This window comes from Myotis lucifugus, unplaced genomic scaffold, assembly GCF_000147115.1.
Source record: "Myotis lucifugus unplaced genomic scaffold, Myoluc2.0 scaffold_5, whole genome shotgun sequence".
In the NCBI taxonomy this organism is placed as follows: domain Eukaryota; kingdom Metazoa; phylum Chordata; class Mammalia; order Chiroptera; family Vespertilionidae; genus Myotis; species Myotis lucifugus.
In genome coordinates, this window is record NW_005871053.1 from 1,698,537 (window position 1) to 1,723,462 (window position 24,926).

The following is a 24,926-nucleotide window of genomic DNA, read 5'->3' on the forward strand; positions in this document are numbered from 1 at the left end:
CTTTACCAAGAAGGTAACACTTGATGTTTCTGGGGGAAAGTGTCCCAGGTAGAGGTAACAGCAGATAATGAAGTGGAACCTTGATTATGCATTTTCAAGGAATGCACAGCCAAGAGGCCAGTTTGGTTAAAACAGGGAGAGCGAGGGAGAAAGCAGTGGGCAATGAGTATGTCAGAGGAGTAATGATGTGTGAAGTGGTAGGCGGGTGCTGGATGATGTCTCACTTATCTCAATGATGTCATGGTTAGAATTTTCAAGTAGTTTAACTTGAGAATAATTCAGCATCTTCTCCTGACTTAAAATACTAGGATGTCCTATTGTATTTTCAATGCCAATTTATCCACTGTAATGCCAATTATAATATCTTACTTTAGCTTTTCATTTCTTAAAGTGGCTGGAGCAAATAAATCTTTATAGAACTTAAACATTTAAATTGCAAAGTGTATAATTTTGTATCCTGTCAACAGATATTTGAACCCAGAATTTGACAACAGTTGTTAAATCTTTTAAAACAAATAACCTCAAAGAAATAAAGGTATTAAGGGGAAATAATACAATTTATTATTTTATTAAAGTATTTCAATACTTGGAAACAATAAAGAGTACATTATAAATACAGCTACAAAATAAGTCAAGCTTCACTTGAAATAGAAAAGTTTACGTTACTTTAAAAGTATATCAATGGAAACAACCACAAATTTGTTAACTGCAAATGCCATTGTATGTATTGCAAGAATATAAAACTTTAAAATCTTCTGGTTTAAATTCTTAAATAACTACTGAGTAACTAAATATGTTCAGGATCCTTTGGGCAGAAAAATCAACTTTTTAAAATATGTTGCTTTCAGAGAGAGGAAGGGAGAGAGAGAGAGAAACATCAATGAGAGAGAATCATTGATTGGCTGCCTCCTGCACTGGGGACCAAGCCCGCAACCCAGGCATGAGTCCTGACCGGAATCCAACCATGACCTCCTGGTTCATGGGTCCATGCTCAACCACTGAGCCACACAGGCCAGGCTGCAATAACAATTTTCAAATACTATACTCCATATCCTCTGAAATCTTTAAGTTAATATAATGGTCTAAATTTTGTCCAAAGGAACTTAAGAAAAAGATTTCTTCAGTTTTCCAAAAATTTAAATATTTAGTGGTTTTCAGTTCAAACTATATGACATCACAAACTTATATTAAAGCACAAAGTCAGCAAAACATTCAAAAAATATTAACTTCAAATAAATAGAATTTTATCATATATCCCAGTACCATTTTTTCTGCTCATCTTTCTCAAGTTGCTAGGAAGGCTCTATTATTTCTTTCCAATGTTTAAAAACAAATGATACTTTCATTTCCTCTTTCCTTTAAAAATGGTAGAAAATTCTATTTTAAAATAGAGGTTAAAACTCCTTAAAATATTATTCCCTTTCCTTCAAAACAGATCTATATTTGGTATATATTTTTAAATGTATAATACATGAGATAAAGAATTATAATGATAACATTCCTTTTTATAAATAATCAGGTGTGACAGAGTGACATATCCATGGAAAACACAATAAACATACTATATACATATTTCCCATCATTGCCTTCCATAGTACCCCTAATTTAAAAGAGTGAGTTACATTTGTTGATCTATTTTAGATATAGCAAACTGCTATCATTTAAGATAAAATAAAACAGATGCTCAAAGCACTTCTGTAGATGATACAGAAGATATGCGCTTACACCATAACCAGATCACTACAGGCAACAGCTAAGCACACAAAATACAGACATAAGTAATACACTACCCATTATGAACCAGTTCTATTCAGGCTTCAGGTTACAACATTTAATGGCTGAAAACTAAATAGCACCTAGCAAAAGAAAATGTGTTTAAATAAATGGTTTCATGTGAATGGAAAAGGTTCACCCTGCAAACCCTCAGCAATACTGACTACAGGGACAACATCAGTCTCATATTTAAGAGGATTCTGTCTGCCTTGGTTGGCTTCAGACAGCTCACAGTAGGTTGATGACATTTACACTGCTTCTCAACAGAAGCAGAGTTCATAGTTTTGCACGTGATAGCATCTTATCAAGCTATAAGCAATCTCGAGACATAATTTGCATTTATCACGCCTGTTTGCTCCTGGCAGCACAGGAAGGCCTACTTTCTCAAATGCACAGCTGGGCTCAATGAGCACTTTCCAACTTACATATGGCAGTATACTAGCTCTCTAGAATATGTATTTAAGAAGATCCGACTTTCTTAATAAAATCTTAATGGCTATGATATTTTCTAAGTCATGGAAGGTTGCTTGAAAGCTATTGAATAAATCATTTTATAATTATATTAATTTTAAGTACATTTTATTTTGAATAAGTCAAAGAATATCTTTAAGCAAATTTATAATGTGGAGGTCAGCCTTGCCAATATGGAGACTTTATTTTTAAAAAACAAACCATTCAAAGCCTCTGGCCAGAGGTAACATTATAAATAATTTTAGGCTTTCTAACAATATATTTAAAATTTCTTATAAAGCCATAATCCTTGTTTCCTTTAAATATGTTATCTAGTAGAATATTGAACTAGAAAACAGATCATTGAACAAATGACAACTAAAAAACAAACTTTCAGTACAAAATGTTTTTCCACAGATCTAAGAAGATAAAAAAATTATGCCTGGGACCCAAAAAACAGAATGCTAGGGACCCAAGATGAAAAACACACAATGCAAGAGACTAGATCACCTAATTAAAGAACCATAAGCTCACAATAATGTAAGAGAAAAAATCTACACAAAAACTTATAAATAAATGCAGGGTATATAATTTTAAAAATCAAAATAAAAAGTGGGTACAAAAGGACATAAAAATTTTGTGAATACTGTAACCACTATGTAAATATTGTGTAAACCTTCACATTTTGGTTACTTCTTTTGGAAGGTTTACAGTATTGATTGTTGTTTTTTTAATATATATATTTTTATTGATTTCAGAGAAGAAGGAAGAGATAGAAAAATCAATGGTGAGAGAGAATCACTGATTGGCTGCCTCCTGCACGCCCCCTACTGGGGATCGAGCCGGCAACCCGGGCATGTGCCCTTAACTGGAATCAAACCTGGAACCCTTCAGTCTGCAGGCCGATGCTCTATCTACTGAGCCAAACCAGCTAGGGCACAATATTGGTTTTTAATCTTAAATTATTTATGAAGAAATTTATCTCCTTCTGAAATGGTAAGTCAAGTAGCATTTCAAGTTTTTTCCTTCCTGGATACAGTTGCTGGAATAGAAAAGTCTTAATCACTGATTTAACCTTTCCATGCTCTAACACAGATTTTTAAATTTAAGCATTTTTTCTTCTACAGAAATCAATTATTGGTAATACATTGTTATTCTCCCTTAGCAAATCAAAGAAGCATTTAATCACACATTATAATACCAAAGAAAACATGATATAATTTTTAAAATTATTTATATGCTATCTCAGGACAATCAATTGACCTTCATTTTCACTAAAAAAAAAAAAAGGCAAGAGAAAAGGAAGTTTTTATTAGTCTACAAAAAGGGGAAAGGTGGTTATAGAAGCCAATTCAGAAACTAGTTGTCCATCATCTGCTAGAATGTAACTCATGAACTGTTGTCTCCTTCTAATTCCTGTATTTTGTCAGACTTATTGCTTTCTTTGCCCTCTTGATATGTACGGAGCTGTTCCATGAAGCCAGCATTTGGACATATGGAAGGCCTTGCATTTTTCACCAAAGAAAAAGCAGTGGCAAATGAGATTTCTTCAGAATTCATCAGGAAGCCTATCACAATTGCAGCTGCCCTGGAAACCCCTGCATTGCAATGGACTAGAACCACTCCATCCTGCAATAAAAATCAAACAAAACTCTTCATTATTAATTTAAGAAAGGTTATTAAATCAATAGTACATTCTTATACTATTAAAAATTATAAAAAACCAGAGGCCCGGTGCACCTATTCGTGCACATTGAAAGGAAATTAATTAGAAGGCGGCCGGCGGGGCAGGACTGGGTGAGACAGGCCAGACACACCCTGGAGCCAACCTCCCCCAGTCCCTCCCCCGCCGGCTGCACCTGTGGTGGCGCTGGGGCTTGAAGGGCATCTGCGGAGTGAGTGGGGTCCCTCTGGCAGGTGGGGTCCCTTGGCCTGGCCTGCGGGGATCGGGCCAAAACTCGCAGTCCAACATCCCCCAATGGGTCCCGGAGTGCAAGAGGGCACTCTGCAAAGTTCCTGTGTTGAGCGTCTGCCCCCTGGTGGTCAATGCGCATCATACCTACCGGCCAGTTGGCCAGTCGGCTAGTCACTTAGCCTTTTATATATATAGATATTCATCCTATCAATTTATTCAATTATCAAAATACAATTCATTGTAAGGAAAGAATGGAAAAACTAATCAATCGATCAACCAACACCTCCTCTTTCCAACTGCTAGGATTGAAGTGCTTTGATGAGGTCTTTGGAATTCTGAAACAGTATCCTTTGTTAAACTGAAATAACCCAGTAAAGTACACATACAAGCTTAATGAAGAAAACATAACCATAAACTAAACAGAAAGCCTGATTTATTCCATGTACACAGAGTGTTCCCATAAAGATAGTGGCATTAGTTTGGAAATCTCTGTGTAAAATGATCAGCAAGGAAAACAATTTTCTACCTTTAGATATATTCTGGAGGGAAGTTGGACAGCAGTCTGGTGATTGGGGGGGTTGAGGTGTAGGAGGATATAGGGGGGATAAATGGTAATGGAAAATATTAAAAATTAAAAAAAATAAGCTAAACTTATGATGTAGTAAAATGACACAAATAGCGCATGACAATGTGAAGTAGAAAAGGTAACTAGACACCAGCATGAGGTCAATAAATGAATAACGTTTCAAGTAGCTTGAAAATGATACTTTGTAAGTGAAAAGAGACACAGTGTAAGACCAATGCTGATGGGGGTAATATTGCATTAATAATGAATGTGATAGATCTGATGGAACACCACTGATACAGGTTGGCTTGTTTCAGGCTTTTAAAAAGTTAATGTTCTGAATGAAATGTAGTGAACTGTGGGACACACTACAGAACTAGACATTTTAGTTACTTAATTTCCTGATTCTTCTTGTGGTAAAAGATTGAAACAGAGGAAGGGGGAAAAAAACAACTTAGAACTAAAAACTCTCTACCCAAAGCATATATTAGCAATACTATGTTTATAGTTCATTGACTTATTTTACTTTTGCAAGGCATTTTTCTCAGATTCATAAATCCGTTGCAAAATTCCTTGCCTAGATCTGTTGTAACAAATTTGCAAGTGCATCTCATTTCAAGAAATCCATGTGATCCACAACAAAATTAGTTAATATTTTGAAAATCCTCATATCAAAAAGACAATTTCAATTGTTTTCTTATCCTAAATAATAAAAGGCTAATATGCAAATTGACTGAATGGTGGAACGACTGGTCACTATGATGCGCACTGACACCAGGGGGCAGACGCTCAATGCAGGAGCCACCCCCTGGTGGTCAGTGCGCTCCCACAGGGGGAGCACTGCTCGGCCAAAAGCTGAGCTCACAGGCTGGTGAGTGCAGCGGCAGTGGCGGGAGCTTCTCCCACCTGTGTGGCAGCACTAAGGATGTCCAACTGACCACTTAGGCCTGCTCCCCAAGGGCTCCTGGACTGTGAGAGGGCACAGGCCGGGCTGAGGGACCCGCCCTCCAGTGCATGAATTTCGTGCACCAGGCCTCTAGTATGTATATATATTTGAGTCATTTCCGGATATTAACTTTTTGTACAAGAAAAGCAAAGCACAAATATTCACTATACACATATGAAACTTTTCTCACTTTGTACAATAGTTCATTTTGATGAGACTGAAGATAATCATAGTGTAATATCTGATAAAAACTTTCAAATGAACTTCTTTTTTAAAAACATGTTTTTATTGATTTGAGAGAGAGACGGAAAGGGAGAGGAGGGAAAAAGGGATGGAAAAGGCAGAAAGGAGATCATTAGACAAAATTCAATTAAACTGGAGTCTAATGTTAACTGTCATTAATAATCAGGTGTTCCTGGAGAGTTAGCTTTTCTCTGTAAGTGCTTCTACATCCCCATCTACTCATCTCACATAAAGTTTGTAAGAATTACATGCTGATTAAAAATGATGTCATTTCAGTCGAATTATGGGTAACAGCCAAAGCAGCAGCCCGGCCTGTCAGCATGTTGACTTGGATCCAGTACCAAGATCAAAGTATTATACCATCAGTTGGTCTTCTATAGCCAGAGACCCAATGAACAGCTTCTTATCAGCATTTTCATACAATCTCAGAAAAGCAATACCCATTCAGTCCTTAGAGCACCCTAAAATTCTATTGTTAAAATGCACAGATTCACAATCCCTACTGTGGCCACAAAAATAAATGCATATTAATTTTCATAAATACATTAACAGGACTAGAGCTACCTCTATCCTACAGTCCACTTGAGTAGCTTACAAATTGATCAGTGGCAGGTGGGTTATTAAACTGTCAGAGGAAATCTAAGTACATATATACACGGGCATAGGAAGAGGAGAAATTAATTTTGAAAATGAATATATCATTGAGAAAAGAGCAATTAGAGAACTAAATAGTTGTAGGAATTCATGTTGTTTCATAATGGTTCTTTACATATTCACTACAAAAAGAATAAAAACTAAGTAATGGACCCATATTTTAAAATTCCTGCTTCTGAAGAACTTTGGATCAAAACCAAACTTACCTTCATTTTTGCTTGTTCAATAAATTCAAAACATTCTGGAAAATAAGACAGGATATTGGTTTCGGGCAGATCCAGTATAGAAATGCTCTTATATATAAAGTCACTGAGGAAAGCATTTTCAACTCCATATGCAACATTGAGAATATGAGTCACCTTAAAGAGGAAAAAAAAAAAAGGATGATTTTAAAAAATTCTCATGAAGTAGGTTAATTAAAAAGAGGCTGGGATGTTGAGATTGTAACAAGAATACACAATTTAACCATGAAGCATACTTAAGTAATATTTCCTCAAGAAAGCCTGATCTGATGCTTCATCCCTCATCGAGGTGCTATTTCTATATATTTTCATAGCACTCTCTACTTTTCCCATTATAACCCTTACCTCTTAGACATTGTCTGTCTCCTTCACTGTATTAGAAACTCCACCAGGGTAGGGAGCATGTGTAGCTTACTCACTATTATTATTATTTCTTTAAGTTTAAATTCTTTATTGTTTAAAGTATTACATGAGTCTCCTATTTCCCCCATTGTCCTCTCCCTGGCCACCTCCACCCCCAAATATATTTTTATTGATTTCAGAGAGGAAGGGAGAGAGAAACATCAATGATGAGAGAGAATCATTGATCGGCTGCCTCCTGCAAGCCCCCCGCTAGGGATTGAGCCCACAACCCAGGCATGTGCCCTTGACCGGAACCAAACGCAGCATCCTTCCATCCTGTGGACGACGCTCTACCCAGTAAGCCAAACTGGCAAGGGCGCTTACTCACTATTATAAGTAAGCATTGTGAATGAGCAGTGACCTTGGCACAGAAAGTACTTAAAATGTTTGTTTAATAAGTCAATGGATGTCCATATAAAAAACTTAAGAGACGTGTGTCAGCAGCACAAACTTCCCTTTTGATAATTATTTCCTCTTCGTAAGTACATGGTTCTCCAGTGTGGATGCACATTAGAATCACCTGGTGAGCTTTAAAAAAATATCAAACCCAAAGGCTCTGATGAATTAGTGTGGGTGAAACATGGGATGGCTATGACAGATTTTCTTTCAGATGGTTCACATAAGCAACCTCCTACTCCATATATGCACTCAAGCCCCTTTCCTAGAGCCCGCCAAGCATATGGAAGGAGCCATGGAAAGTCCAAATGAGTCAGTTTCTTGTCATAGCATGCTTGTCATTGTATTTATTATTTCTTAGCGTATGTCTTAGTTTTTTAAAAAAATATTTAAAAATAAAATAAGAAAATCTTTTTATTGATTTCAGAGAGGAAGGGAGAGGAAGAGAGAGGTAGAAATATCAATGATGAGAATCATTGATTAGCTGCCTCCTCCATACCCCCTACTGGGGATCAAGCCCAAAACCCAGGCATGTGCCTTGACTCGGAATCAAACCATGACTTCCTGGTTCATAGGTCGACACTCAACCACTGAGCCACACCAGTCAGGCTGCATCTTAGTTTCAGAGAGGAAAGGAGAGGGAGAGGTAGAAACATCAATGATGAGAATCATTGATCAGCTGCCTCCTTCAAGCCCCCTACTGGGAAATCGAACCTGAAACCCAGGCACGTGCTCTGACCAAGAATCCAACCATGACCTCCTGGTTCATAGGTGGATGCTCAACCACTGAGCAACACCGGCCAGGCAAGAGCAACGATTTTTACTGGAGGGTGGAACAAAGTGATTTGGGAGAGGCAGGGAGTATCGAAAAGAATGCAACCCTGCCTCTCACCCATGAAGTAAATGAGTGCTAGGCCCCTTTTTAGGTTCAGGAGATACAGAAATGAGCAAGGAGTAAGACCCTTGCTCTTAAAAGAAGATTTTGAGATGAGAATACATTCTCTGAAAGAATTCAAAGGAGGCAATGCGGCGAGTTGGGAAGCGGCAACATGAGTCAGGGTAGGCCTTTCTGAAGGTATTACTTTTCAACTGAGACCTTATGACAGAGTAGGCCATACTTAGTTCAGGGCAAGGGGACTGCAAGTTCAGTAATCTATTCCTTCTGGTCCCATAACACTTTGTTCTCCTATAGCTCTTCACACCTCTGCTTTGTATTATTATCCTCAGTAAACATAGATATATATTTTTTTACCTTGTGCTTTTTCAGTGTATCCAGGTCATGAGCAGCATCTTGTGATCCTATAAGAAATAAAGTCATATCACCTTGAACATGAACATAATCATCCTGACTTTTTATCCAATTTTTGCAACAATTCTGTTATTTATTTATTTATGTATTTATTTATTTATTTATTTTAAAAACAACAACTTGGGAGGACCTCATTCCAACTTTCTGAAAGACAATTTGGTGACAGCTATAAAAATATTCATCTGTGTCTACGCTTGGACTGTGATTTCCCACTTCTAGGAATTTGTCCTAAAAGTTCTGGATGTTACAAAGATCAGCTATCAGGATGTTCATCATAGTATTGTTTGTGATACCACAAAAATAAAGCAAAAAACCAATAATAGGCTGTTTTTAATCTAGATTTAAAAAAAAAATCCAATAATAGGGATTGGGTTAAATAAAAGATGGTTCAATTGTGTAGTGAAATATAAACAGATATTAGATAGGGCATGGAAATATATTCCCAGGATATTAGGTAATAAAAGCAGGTTATAATATACCATCATCCATTTTTGTAATAACAAAAAATGTGTACGCTTAAAATGGGACAGGCTGTATATAGAACAAAATGTTAAAAGTGGGGTTACAGGTGATTTTTTTTCTTCTTTCAGCTCATTTGTATTTTTTACAAAAAAATATTTGTTTAGAAATTTAAAAAAAGAATATCTTTAAAAAGACTTACTACCAGCTGGTTTGGGAACACCCAGTAGATTAAAGCAAGCACTGCTGGTCTATAGAATGCCACCCACATTCTGTGCACCGCTAGCACTGTACCCTTTTACAGTTTCTTCCTGTCAAAGTTGCTTTCCAGATTTCCCACACTTGGAAAAGGACTCTAGTTAATAAGCAAATTCTTACAAGTGAATAACTCATTAAAATTAAGTGAAAAAATATATACAATGAAAAAATAGGATATTTATTATTCAAGTATTTACTTTCCTGAATTAGGTTTTATTTCCATAAACAATGTTTTTCTTACCTTACCTAATGGGGAAATCTGCCAGCTTCTATGACATGGTTTTAGGTAGCGGAAAGGCCAGTAAGTGGGCTGGTTGGTCAATATTCTCTTGGTAATACAAAGCTCACAGGCTCCTCACTGAGCTTTATTTTGCTTAAAAGTTAGCCTATCAAAATATTAACATTTGTTAAAGCTGAATGGTGGATACACAATTGCCTGTTATAGTATTGTCTGAAATTTTCTGTGCATTTGAAATAGTTCATAATTTAAAAAATTCTCAGCTCTCTATCAGAAGTCCTTACCATCTCCAGAGGGGGGGAAATGGGATCAAAAAAATTAATTGAAATATGATGGTTTAACATGTATTCATTTTTTAAATAATAATTCTACTTTGACAAGTCCTTACAAAAAAAAAAAGAAAGAAACATGGACTAGACATTCTTTCGTATTTTCACCCTAAACTGTCATTATTATATTTATCAAAGCTGGATACTTTGATCATTTCCATTACACACACACACACACACACACACACACACACACCCCAAAAGGAACAGGTCTATTATATTTCAGAGTTGTCTGCCATATTTTTAAAGTGACTTCCAGAATATGAGTATGTTGATACAAATTTAGTATCCTTTTAAAAAATATATTTTTTTATTGATTTCAGAGAGAAAGTGAATGTGGGTGAGAGAGAAACATCAATGATGAGAGAGAATCATTGATTGGCTGCCTCCTGCATGCCCCTCACTGGGGATCGAGCCTGAAACCTGGGCATATGCCCTGATCGGGAACTGACTAACTGAGCCACACCAGCTAGGACAAAATTTTCGACTTTTACAAATGAAGTTTAATTGAAGAAAAGTCCTTTAAAAAGTTGTAAAAATATAATCTGCAAAGCCTAGGACAAAAATTCTCACTAACATCTTTTAGCAACCTGTCAGATAGTTCAAGGGCCTATGTGAGATTTTTGAAAGGTAGAAGCTTGTTTGAATTTATGAACTAACTGAAAAAGACAGGTTATATTTTTAAAAGACAGAATATATTTTAAACTTATATTTTAGAAAGACAGATTATATTTTATACAAATATATGCATTATATTTAGCTCTACATTGTCTTTATTCTCCACCAAAAACAAAAGTTAATTGGCAGGTAGTGCTGGGTTGGAGTTGTGTAGTTTTGTAGAGGTGAAAGAAGCTGTTGGAGGCAACCTAGAAACAACCCCCATCTCCAGAAAGAAACCTAGTCTGGTCAGAAACAACCCCTGCATCATTCATGTGGAAGAACTTTAGATGTAACCGTCCAAGGTCCCTCAGGAATGAGGCACTTGTAACTAAGCAGGAAAAGGTCCCGCTTCCTCTCAGAAGACAGGAGGTTGTGCCTGATGAAAAGATCCCATTTCCTGGTCCAGAGAGGGGACCATATAAGGTACCAGTTTCACAAGCCCCTCCAGAACTCTCCCAGGATCCTGGGAAGAATCCCAATGCCATTATGAGAACACTACCTTGATCAGCTCCCTTTGGATACGTCTAGATAAAAAAGTAATAATAAGCAAAATTTAAAATTCTCCAATAATGTTAAACCATTATTACTACAATGGAAGCCAAATAACTGAAAAATGTGCCTGGATATATATCCTTTCCTAGGTGTGCAAGTCCTGGGTGAAGTTTCCAGACTAGCTAGATAAACCCACTTAATTTTTCACTGCTGCACAAACTAGTTGGAGATATTTATTTGGTGAATTTAAAGATAGCTCATGTAACAATTCATACAATACACAACCAATCACATCTCATATATATACTGCAATTGGTTTGTTTCAAAAATCTTCCACACACAAACAGATACACGTACAACACAAAAGCCCTTTTACAACAACCTCAGAACAACCCTATGAGATAAGCAGACACTGTTACTTCAGCTTTACAGATGGCTTTTAGGGGGACCAGAGAGGATAAATGACTTGCACTAGTTCATCTAGTTAAGTTAGAGGCACAGCAGGGCTGAAAACCTGGACTCCCTGAGGCAGTCTATATGTTCACAGAGAGCAGGAGTCAATCAGACTTGAGCTTGATGTCCAGCTATTAAATACTAGTGTTTTAACCTTGTGCAAGTTACTTAACTGATCTGAAATCCAGATCCCATCTGTAAAATGGAGCTGATGATCACTACTTCAGAGTTTTTAAAAGGAGTGAGATGCTGTGTGTATCTGGCTATTTCTGACTCCCAGTCCAGTGCTTTCATTCAACAATGGCTTGGCTGCATAAATATTGACAAATTATTAATCTTTCCAATTCTTAATTTCTCTATTCATAAATGAAAAAGAATTCAAACCTGAAAAAATTGTTGACTATTTTATTAAGACTACTGTACCATATTCTTGCCAAGCTAACAAGTTTATACATTTATAACTGTGCTTCGTTTGTTATTTGTGGACTAATGTTTGTATAGAAAAATCAGTATTTTCCATAATGCAAAAAGTCATAAAATCATCAGACTCATAGCTATAAAATAAAGTCCACCTTTTCCTTCACATTCTATAAACAGCCACCATGGACAGATGTGGTCACAGGAAGCATGCCTTCCTCATGGTTTGTAACCGCAGAACAGGCAAGCAAGCACTCGACTATTTCAAGTACTATTCGATAACTTTAAATTCAAACTTGAAGTTTTTCCTAATAAAAGCATTTTTTTCATTTGATTTTTAAAAACTATATCCTTTTATAATAATACTCCCCCCCCTCTACATTAATGTGTTATTCTCCAGAGTTAGAAAAACAGGAAGAAAGTTTTTCCTAAAATTCAAATACCAGGTGCTATGTGCTACTAGAATCTATACTTTCTATGGGGGCAGAAACTCCTCTAGCTAGCTGAGGGAAGTCCCGTGTCCAAAAAAGGAAACCTTTTAACTTTTTCGGCAGGACAGCTGATAATACAAACTATCAATATATTAAGGTAAATAATGATAAGATAATATGATCAAAGGACTCAATGACAAATCGATATACTCACCCAGGAGCAACCATGGCTTAATAACGCCAACTTGCAGGTCCAAGCTAAGATCCTGCACATAACCACAACCACCCCCACTGCTCGGCTCTACTTCTTCCACAACATGAATTCTGGCGTCTTTCCACGTTTCTATAATTTTCTTTCCAGTTAGCGTTGTCACCCTGGTGCATTGCTTCCTGAGATTATTCCGGGAGAATGCTTTAATTTCCTGGTTCAGGGAGTGCATTACATGAGCGGTGACTAGGAACAAATACAAGCAAACCCAGCCAGCACAGAAAGGGCTGAACTGCTTGTCCCTTAGAGCTCAGGTATGAATGCAGCCCCGGGAGTGCACAGCCCTGCAGGTGACCACGGCAGCATCACCCGGGAGACTGACACTTCCGGCTCCTTGCTCCCCGGCGCCTCGATGTAAGACAAACTGTGATTGGCCTTTGAGAAGCGGGCGCCGATTGGATGCCCGTGTCAACTGACAGCCTGCGTTTTTCCTCGTCGGTTCAAGGAATCCGCTAGTGTTCTCTTACTGCCGCTGTTTAAAGCTAGCGTTGTTAGTCACGCAGAATGGCAAAATATAAGACTTCATTGGAGAGAGGGCTGGTGTTTCGAGCTCTCTAAAAGCAGTGATTTTCGATCTAGGTGGGCGGGTGTCACTTGTAGTGAATGATAGGGGTGACCTGGGTATTGCGCCCGCTTTATAGTGCAAACCTCCCTGCTTTTAGGCTAATGGGGGGGGGGGGGGGGGGGGGCTTCTGCAGACATTCAAAGTTATTTCTCACTCTCTGCCCTTCATCCTTCCTCTTGTTGCTGTTACTGCCCAGAAGAACGTTTACTACATTAAAAATTATTCGTGAAATAACAATTTAAATCTGCGAAGATATTTTTATTTAAAGTTTTTAAATTGTTTCTGTATGCAGATTGACAAGAGCTTAAACATGTATTTTCTGACTTCCCTCCTACATTTTCACCATCAGTAAAACTGCCGAAGAGCCTTTTATGCAGTAAATATATACACACACTGTAAGAAGCATTGCAGCAAGTCCTTCCACAGAGTTGCAGAAATTCAAGCTTGCATACATCCACATTTACAAAAACAATTATAGAATGATGATTCTGGTTGCAAAAGGATGATTTTTTTTTCTGCAAAAGAAATCACAAGATTCCTTTGGAATTTTCCTTTCCCCACATTGGACTGAATGAAAACATTCTCCAACACCACACATGAAAATTTTTGTTGGGTTGAAACGCTCTAATGTAAAAATAAAATAAAACAAATTTCTCCCAATTGAAAAGAATGATATATCAATCAGCCCAGGCTATCTACAGGGCACACGCTAAAATGATGAACAATTTATTTGCATAATTTAAACAATCACAGGTTCATAAAAAACAACTCTAACCACAAATCATTCTATATGTTTATCATAAATGAAAAAAATGATGACCAACTATTGAGCTAGACATTGCGCTTATAAGTAATTTTTAGATTGTCAGTGTTATCCATCTGGTGTTTAATGATGCTTTATATACATCATTCCATTACATCTCACACAAGCCTATTATGTATTTACTATTATAATCATCTACACTTTACAACTGAGAAAAAATTCAGATGCAGAGCGAGCAAATAACATATCCTACATTACTCTGCTCATAAGTTTATAACCACAAATAATGCCTAAGTTTGTTTCAGTCCAATGCCTTAGCTCTTATTTACTGTGGAATACTGTTCTGCTCCCAAAATAATTGTAGTTAACAAATACTTATTGAGCACATACTAAATGCCAGGCACTGTTATAGTCACTGGGGATATGGCAGTGAATAAAAACAAAATATTGTCTTTTGTGGAGTTTATATCCAAGTGGAGGTGGTTGATGGACAGACGGTGAGTGTGTTGTGTGTGTGTGTGTGTGTGTGTGTGTGCGCGCGCATCCACATTAAGTCATGATTTAAGTGCTGATTTAGTGCTAAAAAGAAAACTGTGAAATAAGGGAACAGACCGAAAGGGCAGTGTGCTATTTGCTACGGGTTAGTGAGAAGAAGACCCCTCTGATGAAACAAATTTTGAGCAGATACCTGAATAAAGTGAAGGAGCCAGCCCTGTAGATATCTGTGGGGAAGAACTTTGCAGACGGAAGAAATAGCAAGTGTTGGAGATAGGAGTATACTGGTGAGAGGTAGGAGAAGGGGAAGTTCAAGAAACTTCCAGGTCCCTAATGTGGCTTGTGGGGGTGAGTGAAGGGAAGGGTGGTAGGAGATGAGGTCAGAGAGAAATGATAAAGACTTTGGGTTTATTCTGAGTGAGTTGGGAAACAACTGGAAGGAAATGGGTAGAGGAGTCATGGATCCTGTGTTGTACCACCCAGATACTCCCTGTTGTCTGGGAGTGCTTTTGGCTCGCAGAGGGATGCCTTGCATGAGGTTGTGCCCTTCGCAGGAGAGGCCACATGCATGAATGATTGATGAGGGAGCATAAAGGCCTGGCCATCTTAGCCCAACTTGAAGCAGCTCTGAAGGGCCATTCTGAACCTCGTCCAGCACAGCTAGGAATGAACCTGAGGAGGGGAGGTGAAGGATTAAAGAAAACAGACAAGAGAATACAGTTGGGACCAGGTGGATCACTGTGCCTGGATGAGGAAACAGTGACACAGCCTGTAAGACGAAGCTTTATTTTATACTCAGATCACAAAGCAAAACAAGGGCAAGATGTTTACAATGTTCTTGCCAGTTTCAAATCTGCTTCTTTCCCGTTGCCATTCTCTGAACTCTATCAAGCCTTGTTTTGGCAGCACTTGCTGCACACTCCCCCACCCCACCCCAGCAGCCCACATCCCTTAGCTACCTAGGCCTGCAGGGTCCGACTATAAGGTAAAGCTTACAACCACAGCAGTTTGACTATAATTGTGCTGGGAGGGCTTTGCCCTCCAAGCTGGGACTTGTATGTGGCTTTGCCACAATTTAGTCCAAGGCTTGATCTTGTCTGAACACTGTAGCCACTCTCCACACCATTCTAGTTCTAAAGTCCAACATGTGGTTGGCCAAGCCTGTCATTGGGCCCGTATAACCTCCTGAATTCTCCGTTTGACCAATCCAGACCCTCTCCTCTTTTCCACATATATTGATCCCAAGGACACTCCTTAAAATAGTTCTACATGCTAAATTCTACTTCAGTCTGCTTTCAGGGAAACCCAATCAATGACAAGTGACATGATACTATGCTTATGCTGCAGAAAGATCTTTTTGGCTGCTGTGAGGAGATGGGGTAAAATGGAAGCAGAGAGATTTGTTAAAAGGTACTACAATGGCCAAGATGGAAAATGACAGTGACTTGAGCTAGAAAGGCAGCAGAGGGGAGGTAACGGGTAATCATATTCCAGATACATGAGAACCAAGACAATAGGATTTATTAGTAGACTGATGAGGGAGATTAGGATAATTCCAAAGTTTTTTGGCCTAAGCAACTAAAGAGTAGATTTGTCATTTACCAAGAAAGGGATGATGTGGAGATGAAAAGTTCAGTTTGGGACATGTTGAGTTTAATATGCCTATTATTCAACCAAAAGGAGATGCCAAATGGGCAGCTGCACATATGAAACTGGACTTCATAGTAGAGATCTCTGCTGGAGATAAAAATTTTGTCGTAATCAGCTTAAAGCTGCCATTTAAAACCATGAGTCTGAATGAGATGATCTAGTTCTGAAGGTTGATAGAGAAGCCCAGTGTGTGCCCTCATTCAGGGGTGAGGAAGATGAGGAGGATTCAGCAAAGAAGACTAAGAAGAAGTCCAGGAGATAGGAAAGAGAGGTCTAAGAGTACAAATAAAGAAAGTGTTTCAAGGAGGACAGTGTGATCAGCTGTGTCATATGCTGCTGATAGTGTTGAGTAAGATGAAAACTGAACCTCCCCAGTAAGAACTGATTCGAGGTCCCAGCATTATACAAACACTATCGGATTCAATCCTCATGACAACCCCATGAAGGAGGTAATATCCTCTACATTTTTGAAGAGAAGGACATTTTATTTGAAACTTAAGGACCTAGCATTTGGTCACAGACTTTGCATTTGTTTGTTAGATTCTACTTATAAGGATAGTTGAACAGAGTTCCTCTTACTCAAAAGCCCATGCTTTTAGTACCACATCACTCTATAGAAGAGGTTGCATATTGATCACTGCAGTCCTTGCTGGTAATACTAACATGCCTGCAGTAGCATCAGGCACTAATACACTGATTCTATTCATTGATTCTATCCAACTCAACTCTTCATTTTACAGAAGAGGAACCAAGGTCCAGAGAAGTAAACTGATTTGCCTAAGTCACATCGCTCATTACACATAGTGAAGTAGAACAAGTGCTAAATATTGGATCAAGTTGACTTGTATGCTTTTCCAAAAAGCCCTTTAAGGGCAGAACTTCTTTGCACATAGCTTGCCTGGATGCAGAGGGACTGGGAGAAGCACCACTCTCAGGCCTGGAGTCCTGATAGAGAAGAAAGAAGAGGCTAAAGTTATGAGACCCAGGCCAGAGGGAGCAGGCAGCATTCCATCCGTGGAGGAAGCATTGCTTATGCTGGGACATTATTGATAAAGGGTTGTCCTGAAAGAGGGGGCACATCCTTACAAGGCCTAAGGGACCCTAGATCTGGGGAAAATGGGAAGTGAAGTGAATACAGCCAGGAATATGTTCCCATGCCACCACCCCCACACATTTTTCTAACAGATTTAGAGTGTCTATGCCAAGTGCTATGCTAGTCATTTTCCAAGTGCCACTTCTAATCCTCGCAAAAATCCCACTTTGAGATTAACTGATTGAAATGCAAAAGCTAGTAAACAGTGGGTCCTGGATTGAACCTCAGGTTAGTTGGATCCCAATGCTTACTTTTATCCCATTATGATACACATTCTGACATCTTATATAATAAAATCATCATAGGAGAGAGTAATCTTCATTAATTCAGATATGACTTATATGGGTAAAAACATAAATAACCAAACATACACTTTACATTAAAAATTTTGGCTTGAGTTAACAGTCTCAATTCTGTACCTCACTGAAAATATGCAGACACAGCCTGAAATGAATACAGAAAAAACCAAACTTCTCTCATGATTATAGTACTGCTGCTGTGTGAACGTTTTAAAGACATTTTCAAAAAATTAGTTCAATTAAAGCAAATGTGAATGCAAATTTATGAATACAATGCCTCATATGAATTTGTTACTGAAAAGTTTTGATTATACAACATTTTTTGTTTATATATGCATGGTTATGGGAATAATAAAAAAGTAAAAAAAAACAGAAGCAGAAACTTTCTATATTTCCTTTCAAATATTAATTATTTGCATGTCTGTAAGTGATATTTAAGGATCTCACATGACCCAAAACAAGTGAGATCTTTTCAAAACCTGGAGAAAAATAGCTTAGGACATAATTCAGAAATTTTGAGTTCTATCCTTTATAATATACATTTTTTAAAATAAGTAGGTTCCATATATTTGTCTAATTCTTTTTTCATCTTTTCTACCTTCTCTGAAAAAGCAAATCATTTTTGTTTTATTTTCTTAAATTAGTAACGTGCTAGATAGGTGGGTTACCTTTATTGCAGTCACTTCTGTGGTTCAAAACCATATAACTAGGAAATAAATCAACCAACAAGCACTTATGGAGTATCTACAGTGAGCTTCATACTCGATTAAAGGCTGCAACGATGCCCCTCAGAATGGTATTTTATGGAATTTAAGAATATAAGGCATACCATTATTTTATGTACCACCAAGAAAGAAGAAATACTGCCAATTAAACTATTACAATGTTTAAGACATCATTGATTATAAGATGCATCTTGACTTCAAGGAAGTTAATCATATTGAAAAATGCATTTCAGAATTAATACAATTTAATAATAACTAAAAATAGATTCTGATTTCCAAGAGCTTACAATTCCATTTGGGAGTGGGGAAAATCAACCAAGAAAAAATAAATCAGAGAATAAGAAAAACAGTATGAGCAAAAGCATAGAAAAAAAAAACATATTTGGGGAAACTTCTTAGCTGTAAAGAAAGTACATGTAGGGAATAAAATTTACACAGTATACTTTCTCCTCTTGTTTGAAAAACTGAAAAAGTCCACTATTGAAAAGTGAACAAAAAAAGTAAAATAAGTAAAACCAAATTAACTTTATCAGAATATATACCTTCGTGATCATCTGAAAGTGGCCAGTCTTTTGGGAATTTAAGCAACTTAAAATGTTTATTTATTGAAGGAAAGGAAAAGGCAAAGAAAGGAAAGGAAACAAAATAAAGAAAAAGAAATTACCTAGCTAGCTAGACTGAAAGAGGAAGGGGGAGAAAGACTAGCCAAATAACTATGCCCAATATTATTGAACTAGAGGCCCAGTGCACAAAATTTGTGCATGGGTAGGGTCCCTAGGTCTGGCCGGCGATCAGGGCCAATTGGGGCCTTCCTGCTGCTGGTCAGGGCCTTCCTTTGTTCTGCGCCAACCCCTGCTAGTCAGTGCACGTCATAGCGAGCGATCGAACTCCTGGTCTCTTGGTTGAACTCCTGAGGAGACACTTTGCATATTAGCCTTTTATATATATAGATACTTTGGGAAAAATAACTCAAGAACTTTTTTTGTGATATACTCTAGATTTGTTTTCTTTTTTACTTTCTTATTTTTATATTTCTACTTTAAAGAGCAGTGATGTCTAAGATGTTCTTGTCATTTATTTTTCAAGGTCAAGTATGTTATTGGTCTTTAAGCTTGATTCAGACTACTTTACAATGTTTTTTTTAAAGCGTTTTTTTATATCACTGTACAGTATTACTTTATTTTATTTTTATTTTTAAAAATATATTTTATTGATTTTTTACAGAGAGGAAGGGAGAGGAATAGGGAGTTAGAAACATTGATCAGCTGCCTCCTGCACACTCCCCACTGGGGATGTGCCCGCAACCAAGGTACATGCCCTTGACTGGAATCGAACCCGGGACCCTTGAGTCCTCAGGCCGACGCTCTATCCACTGAGCCAAACCGGTCAGGGCGATATAGTATTACTTTAAAAATGTCTAGAGGTTTCAAGTTCTACCACCATCAAAGATCAGCACTGCATGGAATTTTATTATTATTTTACAAAAAGAGAAGAACAATATAACTTCAGTGTGCATGTGTGCATAGACTCATGTTCATCTATGTGTGTATATGGCTATTTATGTCCTTGGTAGCATAAATGACTCTAATTTGAAAGCTGTAGAGTCACACAACATGTGCTCATCTCCATGGTAACCATTTCTAAGATAAATGCATTTCTGAACAATGATCCCAAAATAGTCTGTTACCCGTTTTTGTAGATTTCCATTGTAGCAGCAAAAAATAAATTTGAAAACCTTAATCCATTTCTTAACCAACAAAATTAGAGAGAACAAACATATATCCAAACCTGCAGAGAAACCATGGTTAAGTGCAATGAAAATTTCTTTAATACACTAAAGAATTTATTCCATCTGATTTTTATATTATTGGATTATCTATATTTATTGCTTCTCCTGCAACTTTTTGGCTTCCTATATTTTAGCCATTTATCCCTTATGAGATTTCTTTCCTATAAAATGAAGAGGAAGAAATGATCTCCCAGGTCTTTCTTAGCTCTAAAATTTTATGATTTTATGATCTTTCTACTCAACTTGAACCATTATGAGAACGTGAGCTTGGGGAATTAAAAACAATTGAAACCTCAGTCAGGCAATCTTTCCCCTTACTAAGTTAGATAAAAGAGAATTTTAAAACTATTTACCACTCCTATAAATTGAAAATATTTTAGTCTTTTTGTTTTCTTTATTAATGTTGGCTATGAGCCTTTAGAATATCTTAATTTTCTAAAATGAGGACAAATTGAAAGGGGTTCTTGTATTGGGGAAATCCTTTCTGTAGTTTTGAAGATGCTCATTTTGCACATCTCCTCTGTTGCAGTTTTAGTGTCAGAATCCTCCAAGGGATGGGGAAAGTGTGCCCCTCAAATGGACTGGGCTAGAACATGTTTCAATGGAGAGAATGGTAAAAAGCAGGGCTGATTCTACCCAACCCTTCTCAGTTCTTGGGAAGTGGAAGGCTGATGCCTTGGATTTTAATATCTTTGCTACTTTCTGTACCACAACAACCTCTGGGGCCATTAAATTCTCTATGCTCCAAGATTTATAAGGATAAAGAGGAGGTAGTTTCCCTAAATTTATTCAGAGCCGGCTTAGGCTGATTTGTGACACCATTCTTTTCCTTTGAGAGCAATCCTTACTTTAGACCCAAATCCTTTAAAATTCATTTCCTGCCTTGGGACTATCACATCTTCTCTCACAGCATATCTGAATGCTGACAAGTCCTCCTGCTCTGGGAAATTTCTTCTTTCTCTTATCTGTGCAGAGGTGCTCCTAACAGCGCACCCTGCCCAGACCTCCAAGACCATCACTGTTATTCTTGTCCAAACCTAGACTCACTCCCAAATATACTAACTCCTCTTATGCCTACCAATCTAATCCATGCTAACAAAAGAAAAGGAGAGGCTGGAGAATTTGCATCTGCCTTTAGGATACAAGTACATTTTGAAAGCAGCCCTTTGCAAGTCAGTGCCATTACAATTTTTGGCTAAATTAAAGAATTTAAAAGCATAGAGCAGCACCATAGAATGCCTGAAAAAGGGAGGGTTTTGGCAATGGCCTCTTCAATCCATGAAAGAGATGGTTTAGGTATTGGGCTCTGAGGGTGCTGCTGATAATAAAAAAATTAAAAAAAGGTTTTTTTTTCATTTTGGTCCCCACAGCCTGGTGAATTTTGTACCTCAAAGGCCCAGCTCTATCAGTCATTGTCCACAGGCCAAGTGTGGCTTGAAACTGCTGTGCCTGCCTTGTCCTGACTTCTTGTCAGGCCAGCAAGATTCCAGGTACTCCTCTCTGAAAGCCATTTGTCTGAATCACTTAATCTTGGGGTATGACTCTAGTACGTTTAAGGGGCCCGAAAAATAGTTTAGTATTTCATCTACTTCCTCCCTTCTATTATAGAGTCTGAGCTGAGGATAAGTAATACTGTAATACTTTTAATACCAACAGCTTATAGTGTTACTCATATCACACCAAGCTGGTGATCTACTTGGTTTCATTATAGGGCCCAGGCTACCAATAAAGACATACTTTTTTGTTCTCAAAAGCTAATAGAGGGCCAACAACTTCTATCAAAAGCCCTAACAAGCCCTAGCTGGTTTGGCTCAGTGGACAGAGCATCGGCCTGTGGACTGAAGGGTCCTGGATTCGATTCCAGTCAAGGGCGCATGCCCGGGTTGTGGGCTCGATCCCCAGTGGGGGGCATGCAAGAAGCAGCCAATCAATGATTCTCTCTCATCATTGATGTTTCTATCTCTCTCTCCCTCCCCCTTCTTTTCTGAAATCAATCTATAATAATAAAAATGTAATATGCTAATTAGACTGGACAGCCAAACGACCTTCTGGACATCCTTCTGGATGACCTTCCAGACGAAGCCGGGGCTGCAAGGGCCAAGGCAGAGGCAGTCCCAGTGGCTGCAAGGGCCGAACCCCTTGCACAAATTTCGTGCATCGGGCCTCTAGTAAAAATATATTTATTTTTTTTAAAAAGCCCCAACAAGCAGCAGGTATACAACAGGTGTCAGTAAGACCTAGATATTTGTGTGTTTTTTTCGTTGACATGAAATTGCTTAGACCAGGGGTGGGCAACTCCTGGCACGCCAGTAACTTTTGCTGGCACGCGAAACCCTCTCTTATAATCTTCCATTTACAATTTTTTTCTTAATATCGACTTTTTTATTTTTCAGATAAATTCAGTGTAGGTGCATCTTAGATAAATAAATAATTTTACATAACAAGTTATCTTAAAGATCATAGACATGGATTGACGAGAGAGGGGAAGAGCAATTTCTATGCCTCTGCCTTAACTCTCCCTGCCTTCCTAGATCCGACCAGTGTTTTGGTTTCATCCACATACGCTTCTGAGTCTTTGTTCTCAGTGATGAAATTTGTTAAGTCTCGTAATAGGAGTAGCCTGATGGATGAAAGTAGTAGCTCATGCATATCTCTGAAGGTCATGAAATATAAACCTGATGTAAAATCTCTGTCATCAGTGATGCAGCAGCAAAAGTCCCACTGGTAATATCAAACGAAGTCATACAGTTTTCTGTCGGACTATCAGTGAACATGTATACATTAAAAAATAAATGTATTTTTCATCATCATATACTGTGTTTTTGTCGCTCGAATGAATTTTATTATTTCTTCAAGGTTCTTCACATACGTACACCTTAAGAGATATCAAGTAGGCGTAACATGTTCTCAAAAAATTAGGGTTGGCACACAGAAGAATTTTGAGTCAGAGATTTTGCTGGTTTTGGCACGCACTCACAAAGAGGTTGCCCACCCCTGGCTTAGACATTTCTTGGTGTGGGTGTGCTATAACTCCTATAACTATTCTTTATAACAAGGTTGTACTAGTATCTAATCCATGTTATTATAAATAGTACCTTGTGTGCAATTATTTTCTTTTGCTTAGGATTTTTTTCTTAGAGAATATTTCCAGGATTTGAATATTCAAATCAATGTATGTTCATATTTAGAAGGTATGGATATTTTGAATGTTATTTTTACATATGTCCAAATTGATCTCCAAAAGGGTTACAGCACTGTATTAAAGTGCCCTTTTTACCACAAAAACAGTTTATTTTTAAACTTTATTTTTCTTTCTCTTATTTTCCACAGTATAGAGTGTTGCTGCTCTAAATTTAGGGAGACAAGTTTTCCCCCCCACATTGTAAGTTCATGAAGAAAATACAGTTTAGATTTTTTTGTGTGGTATAGAAAGAAAAGGCATTTGATATAACAAACAATAAAAAATTAATATTTCTCTATTTTATTATAGCTCTTTTCTTACAATGAATCTTAGGCTTAACTTAAAATTTATTAAACAAAAATCACATGAAGAGTATATATATATTTTTTAATTTTTTTTATTGATTTCAGAGAGGGAGAGGGAGATAGAAACATCAAAGATGAGAATCACTGATTGTTGCCTCTTGCATGCTGCCCTCCCTCCTGAGGATTGAGCCCAAAACCCAGGCATGTGCCCTTCACCGGAATCAAATCCTGGACCCTTCAGTCTACAGGCCAGTGCTCTATCCACTGAGCCATGCCGGCCAGGCATGAAGAGTATATTAATCAAGCTAGTCTATATAAAAAGTTAAATTTTCCAATGCTACAGCCAATATTGCCAAAATCACTCTTCTATAATTCTTTAGAAATAAAAAAAGAGGAAACTATACTTAGACTGAGTCAATGAAAATGATTTTGAAACTTTTCTTGCCAATTAGGGTAAATATCTAGCAAATGTTTAATACTAACTAAAAAAGTTCTAGTCAATAAAATACTCCACTATGATTCTGAATATTATCTGATCTAAAAAATTGTTTTACTCACACATACCAGCCAGAGAGCTTTTTACATAATCAAATTCCCACAATCAAATTGCCTGAGGTCCTAATAGTATATGTAGCAAGCACTGGGTGAAATTATTATAGACAGGACAGGTAGCACAGGCCTGGTGGTGCCTTCATGCCTGCCAGTCCTCAAAGAAAAAAAAATTGTGAATCACCTGGAAGGAAAGAATGTGGACTGTTCAGTAGGTGATTTATTTTTCTCTCTTTCAACCCAGTGACTCAGCACAGCGAAAGCACTGGGTGCATTCTTCATCTGCTTCTTGAAGAAACCAGATTTAGGAAGCACTACTCACACAGTCGTGATATTATCACATGCTGTTAGCTTAGCTTCTGAGACATATGTATGCAACTGACCTTAATACGTTTTTGATTTAGCTATTGCTAGGCATGTCGCTTTGATATTTATTCTAAGTCTCCTCTTTTAAAAATGTTGCTAAAAATTACCATTGAGAAATGTGAAAATAAAATGAACCCCTTGTTAAAAACATTGTTTATAACTCCAGGTCCTTTCGGAGGGAAGAATAAATACTTGTATTTAAAAAAATAATTCAGCCCAGCTAGTGTGTCTCAGTGGTTGAGTGTG

At 37.6% G+C, this 24,926-nt stretch overlaps 1 protein-coding gene across 2 annotated transcripts; it reads right to left on the reverse strand.

The window, feature by feature from the left end:
* Positions 1-1,415: 1,415 nt before the first annotated feature.
* DUSP19 (dual specificity phosphatase 19) lies at positions 1,416-13,258 on the reverse strand. 2 transcript variants are annotated; one of them, XM_006083028.3, is made up of 4 exons: positions 12,847-13,258; positions 8,839-8,885; positions 6,753-6,905; positions 1,416-3,852 (listed from the first exon to the last, which is right to left on the reverse strand). In XM_006083028.3, the coding sequence occupies exons 1-4, from the start codon at positions 13,070-13,072 to the stop codon at positions 3,613-3,615; spliced, it is 666 nt and encodes a 221-aa protein (XP_006083090.1). In that variant the 5' UTR covers positions 13,073-13,258; the 3' UTR covers positions 1,416-3,612. The 2 variants fall into 2 exon arrangements, with proteins under 2 accessions (XP_006083090.1, XP_023600066.1); XM_023744298.1 differs by having other exon boundaries at positions 3,666-3,852; positions 6,753-6,787; positions 12,847-13,233.
* Positions 13,259-24,926: the final 11,668 nt, after the last annotated feature.

Coding starts and splice junctions, on each gene's coding strand:
- DUSP19 (XM_006083028.3), bottom strand. CDS start 13,072: ATGCACTCCCTGAACCAGGAAATTAAAGCATTCTCCCGGAATAATCTC. Junction 6,906..8,838: donor ATACACTGAAAAAGCACAAG/GTAAAAAAATAT, acceptor TTCCTCTTTAAG/GTGACTCATATTCTCAATGT. Junction 3,853..6,752: donor TTGAACAAGCAAAAATGAAG/GTAAGTTTGGTT, acceptor TTTTTATTGCAG/GATGGAGTGGTTCTAGTCCA.